Below are 16801 nucleotides of genomic sequence, written 5' to 3' on the forward strand. Positions count from 1 at the left end.
AGAGCGGAGACACGCAACTAGTGCCTACCCAAAATGTCTGGCCCCTCTGATAGTGGCTCTGGGCCTTCATTTTCACAATTCACCAGAATGGATACCCCAGTGAAGCCCCCTCCCTTTCTGTCAGAGCAAGAGGACACCCCAACTACTCTATCGGCTCATAATGAGGGGCAGGAGAAAGGTCCTGACGTGTTCGATCGACGGGGCTCTGCGGACTCTGGCAACGTCGGCGATGGGCAGGCAGACGAAGGCTTTGTGCTTTCAAGAAGCTTGCAGGATCCTTCAGAGGAGCTTCCGATCGAATTAATCAGTTTGGCAGATCGGTAAGTTTGGTCAGTTGGGTTATCAAGCTCCAACATTACATCTGACAAGCTTTTTTGCTAGGTTCGTCAATTCCTTGAGTGCCAAAGTTCACAACTCGCCCCCTACGATCGATAAAATTTCCGAGCTTTTCCAAGTATTTTACAGCCGTGCCGAGACTCACATAGCCACTCATATATCCGCCCTCATATCTCGCATCAACCGAGACCTGTCACCTCAGGTCCCCACAAAACCCCCGCGGGGAACTGCGCTGTCAAAATTGAGCAGCAAACGCTCCCAGGATGATGTCAGACCAGCGGCTTCAGGTCGCCAAATGCTGACTGCTTCAGAGGTAGCTGAAAAGCGAAAGGCTCGTAGAATTCTGGAAAACAAACGAGGCGCATTGGAAGAAGCCGCCGAACGAAGAGTTTGCGAGATTGTCTATGACAAACTCTGGAGACATAAAAGCACATTGGATGATGTTAGAGACGAAAAGTTGCGATCCAAGACCGCAGCTCTGCTGCTAGTCGGCATTAACTTGAAGGATCTCGGAATTGACCTGGACCTTGATTCCATCGATCAGCAGAAGCAAGATGAAGCGAATGAATTCCTTGCCCAGGCCAGGGATTATCTTGCAAAGATGAACGATTACAAATATCCTCTTGGAAAGCTCCAACAGCTTGCCGCAGCTCACAAGGCAATTGTCGATGCTCTTACTAAACTTTTGCCATCTTCCTCTTCTGCAGATGAGATCCTACCGACTTTGATCTATTCACTTGTCACTTGTCCACCAGAAGGAATCAATATTGTCAGCAACCTGGTTTTCATCCAGAGGTTCAGATCTTCAAGTAAATTTGATGGAGAAACCGCCTACTGCTTGACCAACCTCGAGGCGGCAATCAGTTTCCTCGAAAACGTTGATCTTTCTACATTACGTGCCGATGAGCTCCAGGATGGGCCTGTCAGAACTCCAAGTACGACAACGACGCCATTGTCTGAACATGCCGATCCTTTCCGACCACCCAAAGAAAGTACAACTTTGTCTATAACGGCTGTATCAGCCTTGCCAGAGCTTTCAAAGCCAGATACCAAGGAACCTGTCTCTTCAACATTGCCCAAAACACGGCCCTCTCCAACACCGCAGCAGCGCCGTCTCAGCAACCTTTTCCAACCTCCTTCAAAGGTATTAGGGGCTGCGAATGACGCTGTTCGCACTACTGCCGACCAAGGCTTGAAGAATATTGGCGCCACTTTGGACAGCAGCTTTAATTTCCTATTTGGCCGTCTGAAGGAAATGCAGTCCGGACCAGAAGGAACCGGCACCGCGCTACCAAAGACTTTGGCTGAAGCTCGGCGTCTAGTCACCATGCCGCCTGTCTCTGCTGAAAACCAAAACTTAACACAGGACGAGATTGCAGCGATCAACTCCGTATCCGTGGATGAGAGCACACCACCACGCAGCAATTCAAGACTCACCGGGCTTTCCAGTGGCGGTCCTGCCTCTCGTGATCGGAGTGTAGACAGCACCAGAACGCAAGCAAGCAGCAAAAAGTCCATCGCCACATCAATCAGAGAGGAAATTGCGTTAAACTCTGCCAACAGTCCCACTCCGCTGGAATCAATGCGGAACTTTGGTAACACTCTCAACCCTCTGAACCACATTCCAGGTATGATGAAGAACTTCGGCCGTGCACCAGAGACTCCCGGTGCCCGATCCGTTTCTCCATCCGGACTTGACCGATTCAAGCCATCACCTGCCTCATTCGACAACACCAGCGCTGCAGCCAGCCCTCTCCCCACTTCAGCATTGAAAGTGGACCCTCCGATTCAGCGCTTCCTTGAGACACAGGATGCGCGCGATCTTCGAGTTGGAGATGTGGCTATTCTGCTAGAAGACTATAAAAGACTAGCAGCTGCACTATACAAACCAGCCGAGTCTCGATAAGATCTCACAACTTAATTCAACTTTTTTCGGCTTTATTCGGGCTTTTCATACGGATTTCAGCCGAGCAAAGCTCTTTGAAACATTCTTGCATCATTGATTAGTAACGGCGTCATCTCAGGTATCTCATATCCCATGTCATCTGGGCGAATAAAGGTTTAGATTGCATTGTTTTGGCGAGTGAGATATGCAATCTCGATATCATACATCATTTTAGCAGAGAGTAACCTTTTCCAATAAAAACATGATTACAAACTTCATATTCTCCCTCGTAATATCCCATCAAACGATGAGATAGTAATGCAAATGACATAAATAGGGGTATTAAAACATGAATAGAGATCAAGTCAAGGTCAATTTTCGCGATGGGTAATTAGGGAATAGAACACTCTCGTCTCAGACACCATAAGCATATGAAAGAAGGAAGAGAAACCGGAAATCATGAAACTCATTGGCTGCGTCCGCGCAAGACCTCTGCACCACCGCTTCTCATCTCGGTCAATTTATTCGTCAGCTCTGAGGTCTGAGCCTCGACTTGGTCATTGCGGCGCTTGATTTCTGCTTCAAAGACTGCGGCTGTACGGCGACGGGCACGGCGAAGATTCTTCATTTCAGATAGCAGATGGGTGAACTGGTCTATCATCTGGTCACCACAGTCTTCCCATTCATCCATAGACATCTGGGATAAATACGCCTGACGTTCTTCTTCGGAAAGACGGAGCAAGTGGGAGACGGCATTTTTGGGAGATTGGGTATCGGGGATATAGGATGGTTTTGGAGGTAAAGGAGGTGATTGAACTGGGGGAGGAGGTGGTGTTGGGGCTTTTTCAAAGGGCTCGGCCTGGAGCTCGGAGAAGGATTTCTGGTACAGCAGGTCTGGGGGATAGTCTGCTTCGAGTTCTCGCTTTTTGGAACGGATGACTGTGTTGCGGCGGGGACGTGTGGAAGCATGTATTGGCTCGTGTGTAGGCTCGTGCATAGGTTCGTGTGTAGACTCGTTGATTGTAGATGCGTTGGTATAGAAGGGGTCCTGCATTGTTTCGTCGGCATCCAGGTCCGTCAGACTGGTCATATCGAAGACATTGTGGGAATGGTCACTTTCTCGTCTTCCACTGGCACGAATTGTGTGGTCCATGCCATCATCGCTGCCACTACCGTCGATGTCACTGTCGGTTTGGAAGCCCGTTATGCTGAGTGTCCGGCCAAGTTCTGGCGGGGGCTGAGAGTTCTGACGAGTGGGTGATCTATCAAGCTTTTGGTCGAGTTGCTCAAGCAGGGAAGGCTTTGGTGGACTAAAACGGGTTCTGGGCGTGGCAGATCCGTTGGGTGGGAGAACAACCTTTCTAGCCCCGGTAGGAGGGAGCATTTGGCCCAACTTTCGTGGCTTGGCATGAGGTTTGGGCTGAGGCTGCAGCTGCCGCTCGGGGTCGGAATCCACATTGACAGGCTGGCGTGAAGAAGTCCTCTTTTTGCTTTGAGACCAAAAACTTTCCAAGCGTTTGCTCAGCGGCTGCTCTGTGGTACGCGACTTGTGTGACGCTTGCCAGCCGGTGGCTACTTCATCAGTCTTCTCGTCGTCTCCAGCGTCAGATGTCATCGGGCTATCGAAGCCCACAAGGTCATCGGAGTCAAAGCCCATCGTCTTCATGACTTGGCCACCCCGGCCATCATACCAGTTAGACCCGTAGGCAAGTCGAACAGGTCGGGTCTGATACGTAGGCTGTGGATCGGGGTTGGTGTAAGCAGCATTCGTACTTGACGCTGCTTGGGATTTGTTATCTTCAAATCCAGAGACACTCGTTCCGGTGACAGTTGAATCATCAATCGCCTCAACATCAGTATCAAAGACATCGCGCTGCAGCGCATGGGCGGGAGTAGTGCGGGGCTGGTTTGGAAACTGAGATGCTCCAGGGAATTCTAGTGCAGCACCACTCCCATTGATAATTGTGTTGCTTGGATGAACTAATGTGGGAGGCACATCGACTCTGGCCTGCTCTGCACGTTGCTGGCGCGACTGGGCCGCACCGTTGTCGGGGGCTCGAGGCTGCCCAGCTTCTCTAGAGTGGACATAGTCGCCCACCCCCATATTTACTTAGAGGATGATGAAATGTAGGGGGAATGAGCAAAAGAAGCTTTTTCCCAACCGACGTTGAAATTGTGACGGGGAAGCAGTGTCTTCTTTGAGCACATGGGCAAACGCGACATTGCCGCGAGGTCACGTGCCACTCAATTCACACAATAGTTCGGGCTCATCTAGGGTAATAAGTTTTATTTGATGTCAATGTTGATCTAGGTGTTTTAACTACACGATGTCAATGTGGTATCGTTTGAATAGGAATCTGTTTGTATTCTGGGGGTATATTGGTGCAACATAAGCTCCGAGTAATGTTACAACATCCATCTCACCATATAAATTCACTTAAACACTTAAACTGAAACGCCATCATCGATATGAAGACTTTCCAAATTGTAGGCAACACTTCTTCCTCGCTTCTTTGCCTTTTCGAAAAACTCAATAGACTTCTGGACTTCTGCTGTCTTTCTCTCGGTTGCAACCCTGTGTGCGCGTCTCGCTTCAAGAGAACCTGGAGCCTCGTCCATAAGCATCCGATCGGGATCGTCACTCTCTTCCTCAATGGGTGTTGCTAGTGCGAATACGAATAAGTCACCAATCCAGAGTGATACCATTCCTCTAAGCTCCAGCAGTTCGGGGGAGTCAGAGAACGGGGGGGAACTAAGAAGTTGGTCCATTCGTGCAGCAATTTGCTGGGCCTGCTCTAACTCTCGTGACCTGACCTTAGAAATAGCGGCAACAGCCTTTTTTTTTGGCGTCTGACCATGCTCAAGTTCAGCCTCTGGATCATCGTCGTCTGAAAATCCATCAGATTCGTCTTGGCGAGTAGCAATATCTTTCCTTGCGGTGTTGCTTTCTTCCTGGCTGACATACACCCAGAGCCCGAACATTGCAGGATAGAAGTGTAAAGAAGATATGGAGTGTGGTGATGATTTCATGTATGGATGATTGAGAATGAGTCGTTCATAATATTCTTTGGCCTCCGCAAATCCTTTGGTGGTAGACGTCAAGGGTGTTGCGACTGTAGCATCGGCCTTGCTGGCACCAGAACTAGTCGGCGCTACCTGTTGATCTCGCCGCAGCAAAATTTCAGCGCCCATTCCCCACCTTGCTTCGTTGCGGACATCCATCCGAAATCCTCTGTATTCTTCGCGAAGAATCAGGCCCCATGCCCTTCCAGCTCGGGCATAGTCACCTTGGAGCATACATCGGTGTAAGATTGTTGTCAATACACCTAGATGCTGAAAGCGAATATTGCCTTCCTGAACAGAGTGGGGAGGGTAAATAGGAGGCGAAAGATTCGCCAAGGCTTTGAGATGACCTGAAGCTTTCACCTTTGTGACAGTTTCATCCTTGACCGGTTGATGGGGGAAATTCCCTCCTGGTAGCTCAGCGTGGTAGGGGAAACCGGCAATTCGGTATTGATGAGACTCATTTGGCGTCAACACCAATGGTGGCCCGGCAGGCTCGGATTCCGTAGCGGAGGCGAAATCAGACTCTTCGCCATCGAGCTCATCTTCACTCCACTTTGCACTGCGTTTCTGGCGATCATATTGAGAGACACGCGTGCCAGATGGCTGGAGCCATGGCGGTAGTGGTAGAGAAAAGACCGAAGCCGAAGGCCCAGACGCCATCAGCCATAAAGACTTTCTATAAAAACCCAGTGGGATGTCGCATTTGTCAGTGGAAGGTGACGGAAGTGAAGAAAGTGGTGACTAAGGGACCCGAACAAAGTAGGCAAACATCACTTATCGTCTATCAAGTCATTCAACTCCTCTTCTTTCTCTCCTTTTTATCTTCCATTGTCCCCCTTTCCTTACCTTCTTACTCTCTTGGGTTTTACTCTCTTATCCCCTGGTGGCTCCCGAGATACGCTCGGCGGTTATTTCTCTCGGTGCCTGGGCTGTCAGACAGTTTCAGGCTCATGGTCGCAGTGGCTCGTATCAAGCGTATCAGGACGTGAAATTGTCTCACGCATTATCTAGCTGCAGGCGAATCAACCCGTGCCAACTGCCCATCGGATTTCACTCCTTTGTCCCAACCGTCTTGCACATACAGACTCACTCGATCCATCCCGCGTACCATCCGCCTCCGCACCAGACCCCCGACAACACGTCAAATATTCCGTTGATATCGCCGAACCTGTTGTGTTGTTACTTTCATCGTCTCAACATCACTTTGACTTAATTAAGACTGCCACTATTATCTATATGGTCTTCTGATGGCAGTGAACGGCTGTTGACATTCCCTCTGCCTCGATCTGCTCTCACCACCCTTTTACTATGGGACAGTCCTCTTCTACACAACGTGAACCTCCTGACACCAGATATCCGGAACGCTTCTCACCTTTTTCGGTAGACCGTGGCTCGAACACGAGGGATGAAGACATGAACCATAGGCAGGCGGCTGAACACAACGGGGAGGGTGGCTTCTCGCAACGTGCCGAGATGGATACGAATAGAGGCGATCAAGCTACACTCGAGATGACAAATGAAGCACAGGACATATGGCACCAACCCACGCGGTTCTCCGGTGGAATCTCGCAACCCATGCGCAGTATCGAAGAGGAGGATGACCCAGAGTTTGAACTGCCATCGCGTGAAATACGCACTGCGGCATTTGCTCGAATGGCAGCTCGGAGGCAATCAACTATGTCCAGGCTAGGGTCTAGGCTGCTTCCCAATTCAGTCATCCGTGGGCTGCTCAATAGTCAAGAAGAAACCCCGGCCGAGGGTCATGCACACCGACATGGGCTAGTCACTAGACCTATTCCAAGGTCGGAGACGACCCACACAAGTGGTCGCTTCAGTCCCTTTACATCGCTCAGCTCAAGAGGAATTACTCGACGTCGTTCCAACCGAGGGCCTTATTTCATTCCGCCTCGCTCGGGATCCTCTGGACCACCAGATGTCTCTGGAAACCCGTCATATCTTGATTCCGCTGACTCGGTTCCAGAGCCTACGAGAGCCTCCTGGCGTCGCAGTGTTCGATTGAGCCGTGTTCGAAATTCGATTTCCTCCCCCATCTCTCACATGTTTGGTCAACCGCACTCTAACGTGCAGGGCCACGCAAACCCGCCGCGTCGTATGTCGGATCCATCGTTCGATGAGAGAGCAATGGATACTCGGTTGGATTTCGGCGAACCACCTCATGAACTCGATTCTGTGGAACCAGCCATTCAGGCAGGGGACCCGTTAGCCGGCTCGCCTCCTGGCCACCCGAACCCTGCTCTGATGCGCCGATTGCCTGCTCTTATGCGAGCGAGACAATCTAGAAACGCGCGACGAGAGGAGCAAACTCCTCTCTCAAGAGTTCTCCAGCTCGCTGCAGCGGCCATCGCCGCTCAGCTCTCCGGTACCGCTGGCCCTGCATTGCCCAACATCCAGGCTCTAGGAAATGATGGAATAGATGGTTCTTTGGAGACATTTATCCAGAGTTTACAGCACGCGACGTCTGCTCAAGCCCAGCCAACTGCGGGAGGAGAAGGACCGAGCGGTTCTACAAATGAAGAACCCTCGCCTCCCGTCAATTTTTTGCGTGTTTTCCGATTTGCCAATGCAGATTCCCCAGCAGGCCCAGTTGCCCCAGAACCGACCGCGAACGGCCGTGGCGATCCCGGCACCCAAACCCCCGAGGGAATGGACGTTGACGAGCCTGCGGAAGGCGAAGGACGAACTGTGACCCTCGTTGTGGTTGGTGTTAGATCGGTCCCTGCCGGGAATGGAAGCACCGAGCAACAAGGCCCTCCCCCTGCAGGTCCCGGGGGGCTGGCTTGGATGCCCTTCTTGGTCTGCCATTCTTGCCACCCAATGTTATTCCTCGACCCCAGGATGCCATGGGTGATTCGACGCAACGGGGAGAGCCACCTTTCAGACTACCTATCCCCCGTCATCCGGGCCATGCGCCACTCCATGCCCCCACTGGGGCTTCATCTCGTCCATCAGGGCACAGTATTTCCAGAAGATCATCTGATGCCGGGCCCCGTGCCGCGTTCCCATCCTTCCCCCCTTCTGCCTTCTCAGACAGCCCTCCGGGACCCCACCCTCCACCATCTACTCCAGCTGATCAAGGTATGTCTGCTGTGTCCTCCGGCACTTCTACTCCCAGTCGCAGACCGTCCTCTGCCTCGGCAATTGCTTCGGATATTTTGCCTCATCTACACGCGGGCCAGGCAGTACGGCCAAGGCCAGGGTCCACGGAAGAGCCTTCGACACTCAATTACGCTCATCAGCGACGCCGAAGTGATTCAGAATTTGCTCGTCATCGGGCACTGGGCTCTGGTGCTGTCCGGCGCAATGGCATGGTTGAGCCCGATCAGCCTCCACCAAGCGGGGGTCGTAGTTGGTTGATCTATGTTGTCGGAACCAATCTCTCCGAGAACCATCCGGCTTTGACCACTCCAAGCCTTTTTACTGATGTAAGATTTCTCCTACCTTGGTTGCTTGGCAGTTCATTTACTGATACTATGGAACAGAACCCTACCTACGAGGATATGATACTGCTCTCGTCACTGTTGGGTCCAGCTAAACCCCCTGTTGCTTCTGAGGCCGACGTCAACTCTGCAGGCGGACTATTCCGCCTTGTTGAGTATGGCGGCTCCTTGGTTGCAGAGTCCGTGGATGGCGCTGGCGCCATTCAAATTCAAGATGGGGAGCGTTGCTTGATCTGTCTGAGTGACTACGAAGTGGCGGAAGAGGTCCGAGAACTGAATAAATGCAAGCATGTCTTCCACAGAGACTGCATCGACCAGGTTTGTCACTCTACCACTATTTGCTTTGGTTTTTACAGTTGAACTAATTTCTGATCTAGTGGTTGACTACTGGGCGTAACTCTTGTCCCCTTTGCCGAGGTCAAGGTGTAAATGAAACCACCAGCACTGGAAACTCAGCCCCCGGACCTACTCCTGCTCCTGCTCCTGCTCCTGCTCCAGATGGCGCAGCTGTCTAGCCCTCTCCACTCCAAGCATGGCCATCTACGCTTTGTGAACTGCTCAACTTTGAGCTTTGAACTCTTCTCTCTTTTCAGCTTTAGCATGAAGCGTCTCTTTAGATTAACGATTTGTTTATGGATATCCCCTTTGCAGTTCTTTTGCGCATTGTTCATGGGTGTTTTTTCACATGCCTCTATTTCCTATGCCTCTTATGTTGGATTCTTTTTTTTTGGGCCTTCGAAAATGATGGCTTTGGATTTCAAATTCGATATTTTCAGCGCCGTTCTCATTGTTTGTGGTCTTAAGTCTCTTGAGGCGTGCCCAGTATTTTTGGCATGGCTCGCATTTCCATGACGCATTCATTAGCTCTGGGCCAAAGACCGATATGTTCCCAGCGCTGGAAACTTTCACGTTGATCAACATAGGGTATGGAATAAAATTTCAATCTTTGATTCCTGCGTTTTCCGTAGCCCTCACCTCTATACATCTCCAGTTCCCGCTCCGCTGCTCCGCGCACTGCCCCGCGGCTGACTCAGCTATTCCAAAAAACTTCAGTTCAACAGCTCCCCGCCAACGGGCCTGTCTAGTATTGTATTCTCTGGGATCCTCAGATAACATTTCAGACCTCATCAGTCGCCGCAAAACCCAATTGACCCTGACGCGGCCGCCCAACAAGCTTCAATCGACAAACCTTTGCTCCGTCCTTAGCAACCGCGGGACCTACTACTTCCACAAAATCAACCGCAAACCCAGAAACCCACCGGCCAAAACTACAAACCGACAAACTCGCCGACCATGTCCTCCCCCATCCGCGTCACAGTCCTCATCTCCGGCAACGGGTCAAATCTGCAAGCAGTGATCGACAAAGTGGCCGCCGGCCAACTCAACGCAACAATCGTCCGCGTAATCTCTAACCGCAAGGACGCATTCGGTCTCGAGCGCGCACGCAAAGCAAACATTCCTACGCAATACCACAATCTTGTTAAGTACAAGAAGCAGCACCCCGCAACGACGGAGGGCGTGCAGGCTGCGCGTGTGGAATATGATGCTGAGCTGGCGAGGCTGATCCTTGCTGACTCGCCTGAGCTGGTGGTTTGTCTCGGCTTCATGCATATTCTGTCGCCGCAATTCTTGGAGCCGTTGGAGGCTGCTAAGACTCGGATTATTAACTTGCACCCAGCGCTTCCTGGGGCTTTTAACGGTGTTGTAAGTCGGCCTTTCTGAATCTTAGGTCTTGTTAGTTGGAATCGTTGCTGATCTTCTCTTTTTTTGGTTAGAATGCGATTGACCGCGCTCATGCTGCGTGGTTGGAGGGCAAGATTGACAAGACTGGTGTTATGATCCACGATGTCATCTCTGAGGTGGACATGGGTCAGCCAATCCTTGTGAAGGAGATCCCTTTCCGCAAGGGCCAGGATGAAGACCTCGAGACCTTTGAGACTCGAGTCCACGAGACCGAGTGGGGAGTCGTCATCGAAGGAGTGGACTTGGTGCTCAAGGAATTGGCCCAGAAATAAAAAGGATCTAGTGCATGAATACCCCTGTGTCTATGACACTACAATTCTGGATATCGGACGAAGGGACAGGCTTCTCGATCTGCATTCCGCCAACCAGTGATCGACTTACTGGTGGGGGGCCTAAAGATCCCGAATATGATCTCACCGTCTGGCTGTTGACGATTTATGACTATTTATCTCTCTTGTATTGCAGAAGAACAAAAAGAGACCATTGATAATACATCACATGGACCTGCAGTTCACTCTTGAGCTCGGGATGCGGGCCACATTGAGGTAAAAATCAGACAGTATCACTACAACGAGCCGAGGGACGGCCGAACGTGCACATCGCTGTTCAAGCCGAGACAGCCGAAGGGTCCAGAACAGTAAATTGCATGGTCTCAGGGTAATTAGAGCGGAAATGAGACAGGGGACCTGTAGATCAGACGCCAAATGGGTCACCATGCAGAGCTCATTAGGATCGCTGGATAATCTACAGGGTTGTGGATTTGCAACCATCTCGCCGGTCACTTTCTCATCACATGCTAGGGTGAAAGGAGCTACTAATGACTCTCTGCGTCTTCCGTACTAACCTCTCTTTGGATAGTTCCAAGATGGGAACCAACCAGCCCCGGGAACCAGCCTGACTGCGTGTGTCCCACTGCCTGTCGGGCAATCATTCGAAGCCACGCGACACCCATTTACGTGTCCAAGTAGCGCCCCTAGTACGAGGCCTGCAAGTGCATATGCCGGCACCAGTAAGATCTCCAGCAAAAGAGATATACGATGCAGCCTAGAGGCTGGAGCCCGAAAAGGGGAAAAAAAAAGAACAGAAAACGGGGCGGGGGGTTCAGTACTGTACCAGCATATGCAGTGCAACACACCGGGGAGCAAAGGTGGGCAAGCAGAAGCGCTGCAACCCTGGCCCTCGCCGTTGGGCCTATGATCGTGGCGCCTACGAGGTGATAGATTAAACCCAGTTCCCAAGACTTGGGTCACTCACGCTCGCCATTCCTGTTTTGGGCATTAGTATGCTGGTGGAGGATTGGGTCTATTTGGGCCCCCAGTTTCACTGGCGTTAACTCAATTAAATGGTCCGTCAATGGGATCGGCCGATGTCATGGCCCCTTCTGGTTGGATCTACCGGCGGCGTCCGTGGGTTTTGATTCATCTTTGTGGGTTCTTTGTTTTATAAATTATGTATGGACCATTCCGACAACGCCTACCGGACTTTATTGCTATGATCTTGCGAGTCCACGTTGGACTATAGGCCGCCATGATTATTTGGAGCTAGCTAGATAGAACTAGTGCTGCATCAATAGCAGCCCCGAGATGGTACAAGGACTTCTATTCTAGGAACTGGACAATCAGTCTCAACAATCGTAGCCCCGAAAGTACAATTTAGCCCGTGCCGTTGACCAATTGAGGGCTCGTGGGATCACGGGCCGAGCTACACCGTTGCATGTACCAGACCACACATACTTCATTCAGAAACAAATGCAAGAGACCAATTCGATTGCTGTAGATTAAATTTCATATGATGATTCAACAAGGTTGGAGGACAGTCGATCCCTGCATTCAATCCCTTTTCAACGCACACGTCTCGGAAATCAGCTCTGAATGATCTCCAACCCGCAGAACCATATTTGCTGCCTATTGATCTCGAATGAGTTTGGTAGACAGCCCCTCCTAGAACCTTCCTCTTCTCTAGGGCTACTGAACTAGTGGAGACACTAACCGCTCTCAGGAGATATAGAGGAAAACAATTTCCTCGGGAGCCTCAGAAGGACCTTCCTCAAGCAAAGCCACAGGGCCCACAGTCTGTCAAGAAGCTAGCGTCTGCTTAGCCCGAGTCACCTCTCCCACATGGAGAATGTGCACGGCCCAGACAATATAAATTAGATGTACAGATTTACATGTGTTCCGAGCTTTGAAACCTTGAATCTCGTGCCGGGAAAACGGCGGTTGCAATTTCCGCTCCCCATCTATCCCCCTGATTCCTTGCCTTGGACTAAAATTGTACAGTGATCATGCGCATTGAACGTCGGAGCTTCCAACTACATTGAGATACTTAAGCCGACAATGGAGTCGATCTAAGGCTTGGGAAATTTTAGTGCTTCTCTTTTCGATCTACTGTATCAGGCCCACCCTTCTCCGTCAAACCATCGTCGATCAGGCACATTGCCGGATGGGAACTCGGATGAATATTCCTCCCCGCGAATCAAAAGGGGTTCCAAATATTGCCTCTTCTGTGTCATTTTTTGAGATCAGCACACCGATAGTTTAGAGGTCAAGGGGGAAAAGTAGATAGAAAAAAAGACAGAAAAAAAAAAGAAAAGACCACCCCACCCTAGGCAGACCATGAATCATAGTGCAGACTATTGTTTCTCCCGGCATGAGGACCATGTTCCCACAATCCACCTTAGCCGCCTCCACTTAGGACCGATCTCCGTCAAAAGAACGTTTTCGGCATTTTTTTAATCTGTGATGGCGCTGCTAGGTTTCAGAATTGCCGAGTACAGATGTCCTAGCGGGAGAGTCCGTTCAAACGCTATTATTCATGCTCTCTCCGTGCGCACCGGACTCGTATCAGTCGGAGCTTAGCAGTTGATAATCACCGACTCAATTCTGGGCCCACCAGCAGTCGACAAGTTAAGGGCAAAAAAGCCAAGATTCAGAGGAAATTCTGACATCTCCATTCTGGTTATTGAGAGTTTGCAGATCCATAAAAAGAACTCAAAGAAGATAGATTAAAAGAGACACCCGAATACGAAACGGATCCGAGGTTAAAAAGTAATCTACTCAGAGTCACTCTAATGGATCTTGTAACCAGGAAGCGCTCGGGGAGGCCGGGAGAGATCCATTGACAGACGCTATGATCAGGATCCTCTCCAGAATTGCATCCTGCATGGAGCCGGCCAAGCCCTAATCCCGGATATTGCTTGGATTTCCACGTCCCTGTGGCTTGGGGATCGTCCATGTACCCCCTTTTTTTGTCTTTTTGTTTTGTTTCTTTTTCTTTCTTTTTTTCTGTAATCACCGAGTCCCGAGGTTGATCCGTGGAGATCTCCAGTGTTGCTTTGTAGTTCCTGACTAAAGATACAAAAATAGTTGATCTTCAAGGGGCAAACAGGCAAATAGGCAAACACTGGCGAATAGGGGGGGGATAGTGACATTTTGGACTTTTGCTAGATCCGTGTACACTTCGGCATTTCAGAGCTAGCTCTGAAATATTGAAATAATCTATTTAATTCCCTGCGGTCCGTATTCCTTACTAGGCATGCCACCCTACGGACGAGTGAGGACTCTCTCCAGGCTCCGCTTGAACTCCGCCGGACCCAAGCACAAGTCATGGACTTTAGCCGGACAATATCTTTCCTGGATCAGCCCATAGGAATCCCAGTAATCCCAGGCATTACTCGCAGACATTACTCGTATTGGATACGGAGTCGGTCGCAGATCAGGATCGTCTTACAACGCTTGGGCTTCTGGTTTTAACCGGAGGCTGGGCCGACACCAAAATAGAATGCTTATGGAAGTCAAAAGAAGTAATTATTGGAGGATTGACGACTCAATGGGCGATTTCATAGCGATTTATAGCGAATTTATAGCTGCGAGTTCCTTTTAATCTCCGCACGTCCCGGGATCCAATAGTTTGGGACCTACTTCCACCCCACCACTTCCATCTCTCCATGCTTCCTTCATCTATTTCGACTGATTGGGTGATGATGGAAAGATACATGTACCCTTGAACTTTTGATTTCTGAGGGGGGTTCGGGCCTCGTTATATATACCATGACGCAGTCATATCAGTCCCAGACCCTATCGGGTTTCCTCGATTCAATGCAGCCAGACACTGCCTCGGCGTATTCCTTATTTGGCCCGACCTCATATCCTGAGAGCGTGGCATTCTGGCACAATCCTTCCGCCCCGACGATGGCTGTGGCCCCTTCGGACACTTCCCAGAAAGCATCCCTGCTCAACCCACTCGACCAGAAGAAACACAAGCGCACTCGAAGCGGCTGCTTCACCTGTCGCGCACGCCGGATCAAATGCGACGAGAGCCGTCCGCTATGTGAAAGGTGTAGAAAAGGCTCGCGCGAGTGTGTGTATCCGTCACCGACTTCGTCATCCAAGGGTAGCGTGCGGGCTACAGGCAAGTCGCGCGCAGGTCGCCCGCCATCGCAAGGGAGCGACTCGTCTGAAAAGTACGACATTGAGGCTATAAGCCCCCTAGACCCCATCATCGACGAGGAGGAGCCGGACAGTGCTATATCCGAATCGCGACCGTCACCACCCGCAACCATCAGGCCGGACTTGCATAAGAGTCAAAGCTCGCAGTCTCTCCGGAAGCGCAGTATCAAGCACACGGACGCACCCTCGTCCATCAAAGAACAGAGTAGTTCGCCGTCAACTGAGTCATCGCGCTTTGAGTCGATGAGCGTGCGCTCGGGTAGCATTGGACATTCCACAGTTGAAATGATCAGCAATGCGCGCCTTCCAGACGATCTGCGATTTTATCTAAATTTCCACTCGGAGTTCTTGACTACGCCTCATTTCTTCTTAAGGCAGAGCTGCTCCCGCTTCATTCAGCACAATCTTATTGAACTCGCGTTGCAGTATGAGCCTCTTCTCTACGCCCTGGTGGGCTTCTCGGCCTACCATCATACCTTGCAGAGCCCTGGGGGGAAGCTTGCTACATTTCTAAAATATTATAATAAAGCCTTGACTCTACTTCGGAAATCACTGGGCTCAGGAGAGGGTCACAGTGAGGCGACACTTTGCACTGTTCTTGTCCTGACGACCTTCGAGGTACCTTGCTCTTCCATGCTGAGGCCACTGAAAATGTTTCTCTAACTTTTTGATTGTTATAGGAGTACATCGGCGATTGGATGAACTTGATTGATCACCATCGAGCAGCACATGCATTGATGCTAGAATTATTGACACCGGAGTCTGCCAACGTGAATGAGCTCCATACAAACATCTTCTTATGGTATGCCCGCTTCGACGTGGTCGTTGGGATCCTAGCCGGCACCGAAACAGTCCTCAGTCGAGATTGGTATCTTCTAAAGGAGCAGTATGACGCCGACCAAGCCGCCATCTACCCCGATGACCCATCGAAACAACTTGCCCTCGTGGCATCGATAAACAGACGCTTCGGTCTTGACATGGCCTCACTGTACGCCAAACTGTCCCGCGGTATGATCTCGATGGAGCAGTTCGCCGTGCAAAACGACCAGCTGGGCCTGATGATAGAGCACGCTAAAGCGATCCTGCGAACATTCGACGATTATGAATACAAAGTGCAGGAGTTCCCGCACCAGCTTCCCCTGACCGAAGATGATGTTACGGATCCATACGTCCCGGGGGGTTGCACCGTGGCCCCTTATGGGACTTCAACTATGCCTGGATTGACATCCTGTCCACCGAGACAATGTACCGATATCAGGCTATGCTGGTTTTGGGTCAAGATCAACTGCCAGATCTGCAGGAGTTGGCCGAAGAACAGTGCCGTTTGATCGAGACGATGGATCGTTGGCCGCACAAGGATAATGGATATTGCATCATGTTCAAGAACAGTATTGGAATCGCTAGTATGTTCCTTCCAAAGGAGCGCAAGTATCAGATGTGGTCGCGGCGGAAGATGGCGTTGATGGAGCAAAATGGGTAAGTCATCACTGCTTTTGAACCTCATGCCTAGCATAGTGTTAACCATCAATCGTTTTGAACAGATACATCATGGCCCCTCGATTCCGAACCGCTCTCGCTGCCATTTGGCAAACACCCGACCTCGAACATTGGTGGCTTCCAAACGAGGAAGGATACACAGATATTATTCGCGAAATTCGTGCTATGACCGCCGAACGTTTGAGCCAGCCCAGGGATGAGCTCCGCGAGAACGTTCGTGACATGAAGTATATGTTCCGGGGGATGAATTTGGATGGCCGTGAAGATGACAGCCCTTCCAGTTCAAAGAGCGGTCACCCTTGAATGATAGAAGAAGAGCTGTCTATTTCCCCCTTGCCAGGCTCGAGAAGACTCATTTTTGACATGGAGTT

At 50.7% G+C, this 16801-nt stretch overlaps 6 protein-coding genes across 6 annotated transcripts; 4 read left to right on the plus strand and 2 right to left on the minus strand.

Annotated features, from left to right (window-relative positions):
- Nucleotides 1–33: 33 nt before the first annotated feature.
- Nucleotides 34–2242, plus strand: N7508_000353 (VPS9 domain-containing protein; the record flags this gene model as incomplete). Its single annotated transcript, XM_058458438.1, has 2 exons — nt 34–320; nt 382–2242. 2 exons carry the CDS (start codon nt 34–36, stop codon nt 2240–2242), a joined length of 2148 nt encoding a protein of 715 aa, XP_058324660.1.
- A 445-nt stretch (nt 2243–2687) lies between these two features.
- N7508_000354 (uncharacterized protein) lies at nt 2688–4325 on the minus strand (the record flags this gene model as incomplete). The annotated part of the gene is made up of 1 exon (XM_058458439.1): nt 2688–4325. The coding sequence occupies one exon, from the start codon at nt 4323–4325 to the stop codon at nt 2688–2690; it is 1638 nt and encodes a 545-aa protein (XP_058324661.1).
- A 341-nt stretch (nt 4326–4666) lies between these two features.
- On the minus strand, nt 4667–5947 carry N7508_000355 (uncharacterized protein; the record flags this gene model as incomplete). Its single annotated transcript, XM_058458440.1, has 1 exon — nt 4667–5947. The coding sequence occupies one exon, from the start codon at nt 5945–5947 to the stop codon at nt 4667–4669; it is 1281 nt and encodes a 426-aa protein (XP_058324662.1).
- A 648-nt stretch (nt 5948–6595) lies between these two features.
- Nucleotides 6596–9260, plus strand: N7508_000356 (RING-H2 finger protein; the record flags this gene model as incomplete). The annotated part of the gene is made up of 4 exons (XM_058458441.1): nt 6596–8101; nt 8143–8730; nt 8788–9063; nt 9123–9260. 4 exons carry the CDS (start codon nt 6596–6598, stop codon nt 9258–9260), a joined length of 2508 nt encoding a protein of 835 aa, XP_058324663.1.
- A 778-nt stretch (nt 9261–10038) lies between these two features.
- N7508_000357 (phosphoribosylglycinamide formyltransferase) lies at nt 10039–10760 on the plus strand (the record flags this gene model as incomplete). The annotated part of the gene is made up of 2 exons (XM_058458442.1): nt 10039–10449; nt 10521–10760. 2 exons carry the CDS (start codon nt 10039–10041, stop codon nt 10758–10760), a joined length of 651 nt encoding a protein of 216 aa, XP_058324664.1.
- A 3717-nt stretch (nt 10761–14477) lies between these two features.
- On the plus strand, nt 14478–16733 carry N7508_000358 (Zn(II)2Cys6 transcription factor; the record flags this gene model as incomplete). The annotated part of the gene is made up of 4 exons (XM_058458443.1): nt 14478–15551; nt 15614–16163; nt 16214–16409; nt 16475–16733. Coding segments are annotated over 4 exons (2079 nt in total), but the record flags the coding sequence as incomplete, so codon positions are not given.
- Between the last annotated feature and the right edge of the window lie 68 nt (nt 16734–16801).

Source organism: Penicillium antarcticum, assembly GCF_028974205.1.
Source record: "Penicillium antarcticum strain IBT 31339 chromosome Unknown utg000001l_segment0_segment0, whole genome shotgun sequence".
Classification (NCBI taxonomy): domain Eukaryota; kingdom Fungi; phylum Ascomycota; class Eurotiomycetes; order Eurotiales; family Aspergillaceae; genus Penicillium; species Penicillium antarcticum.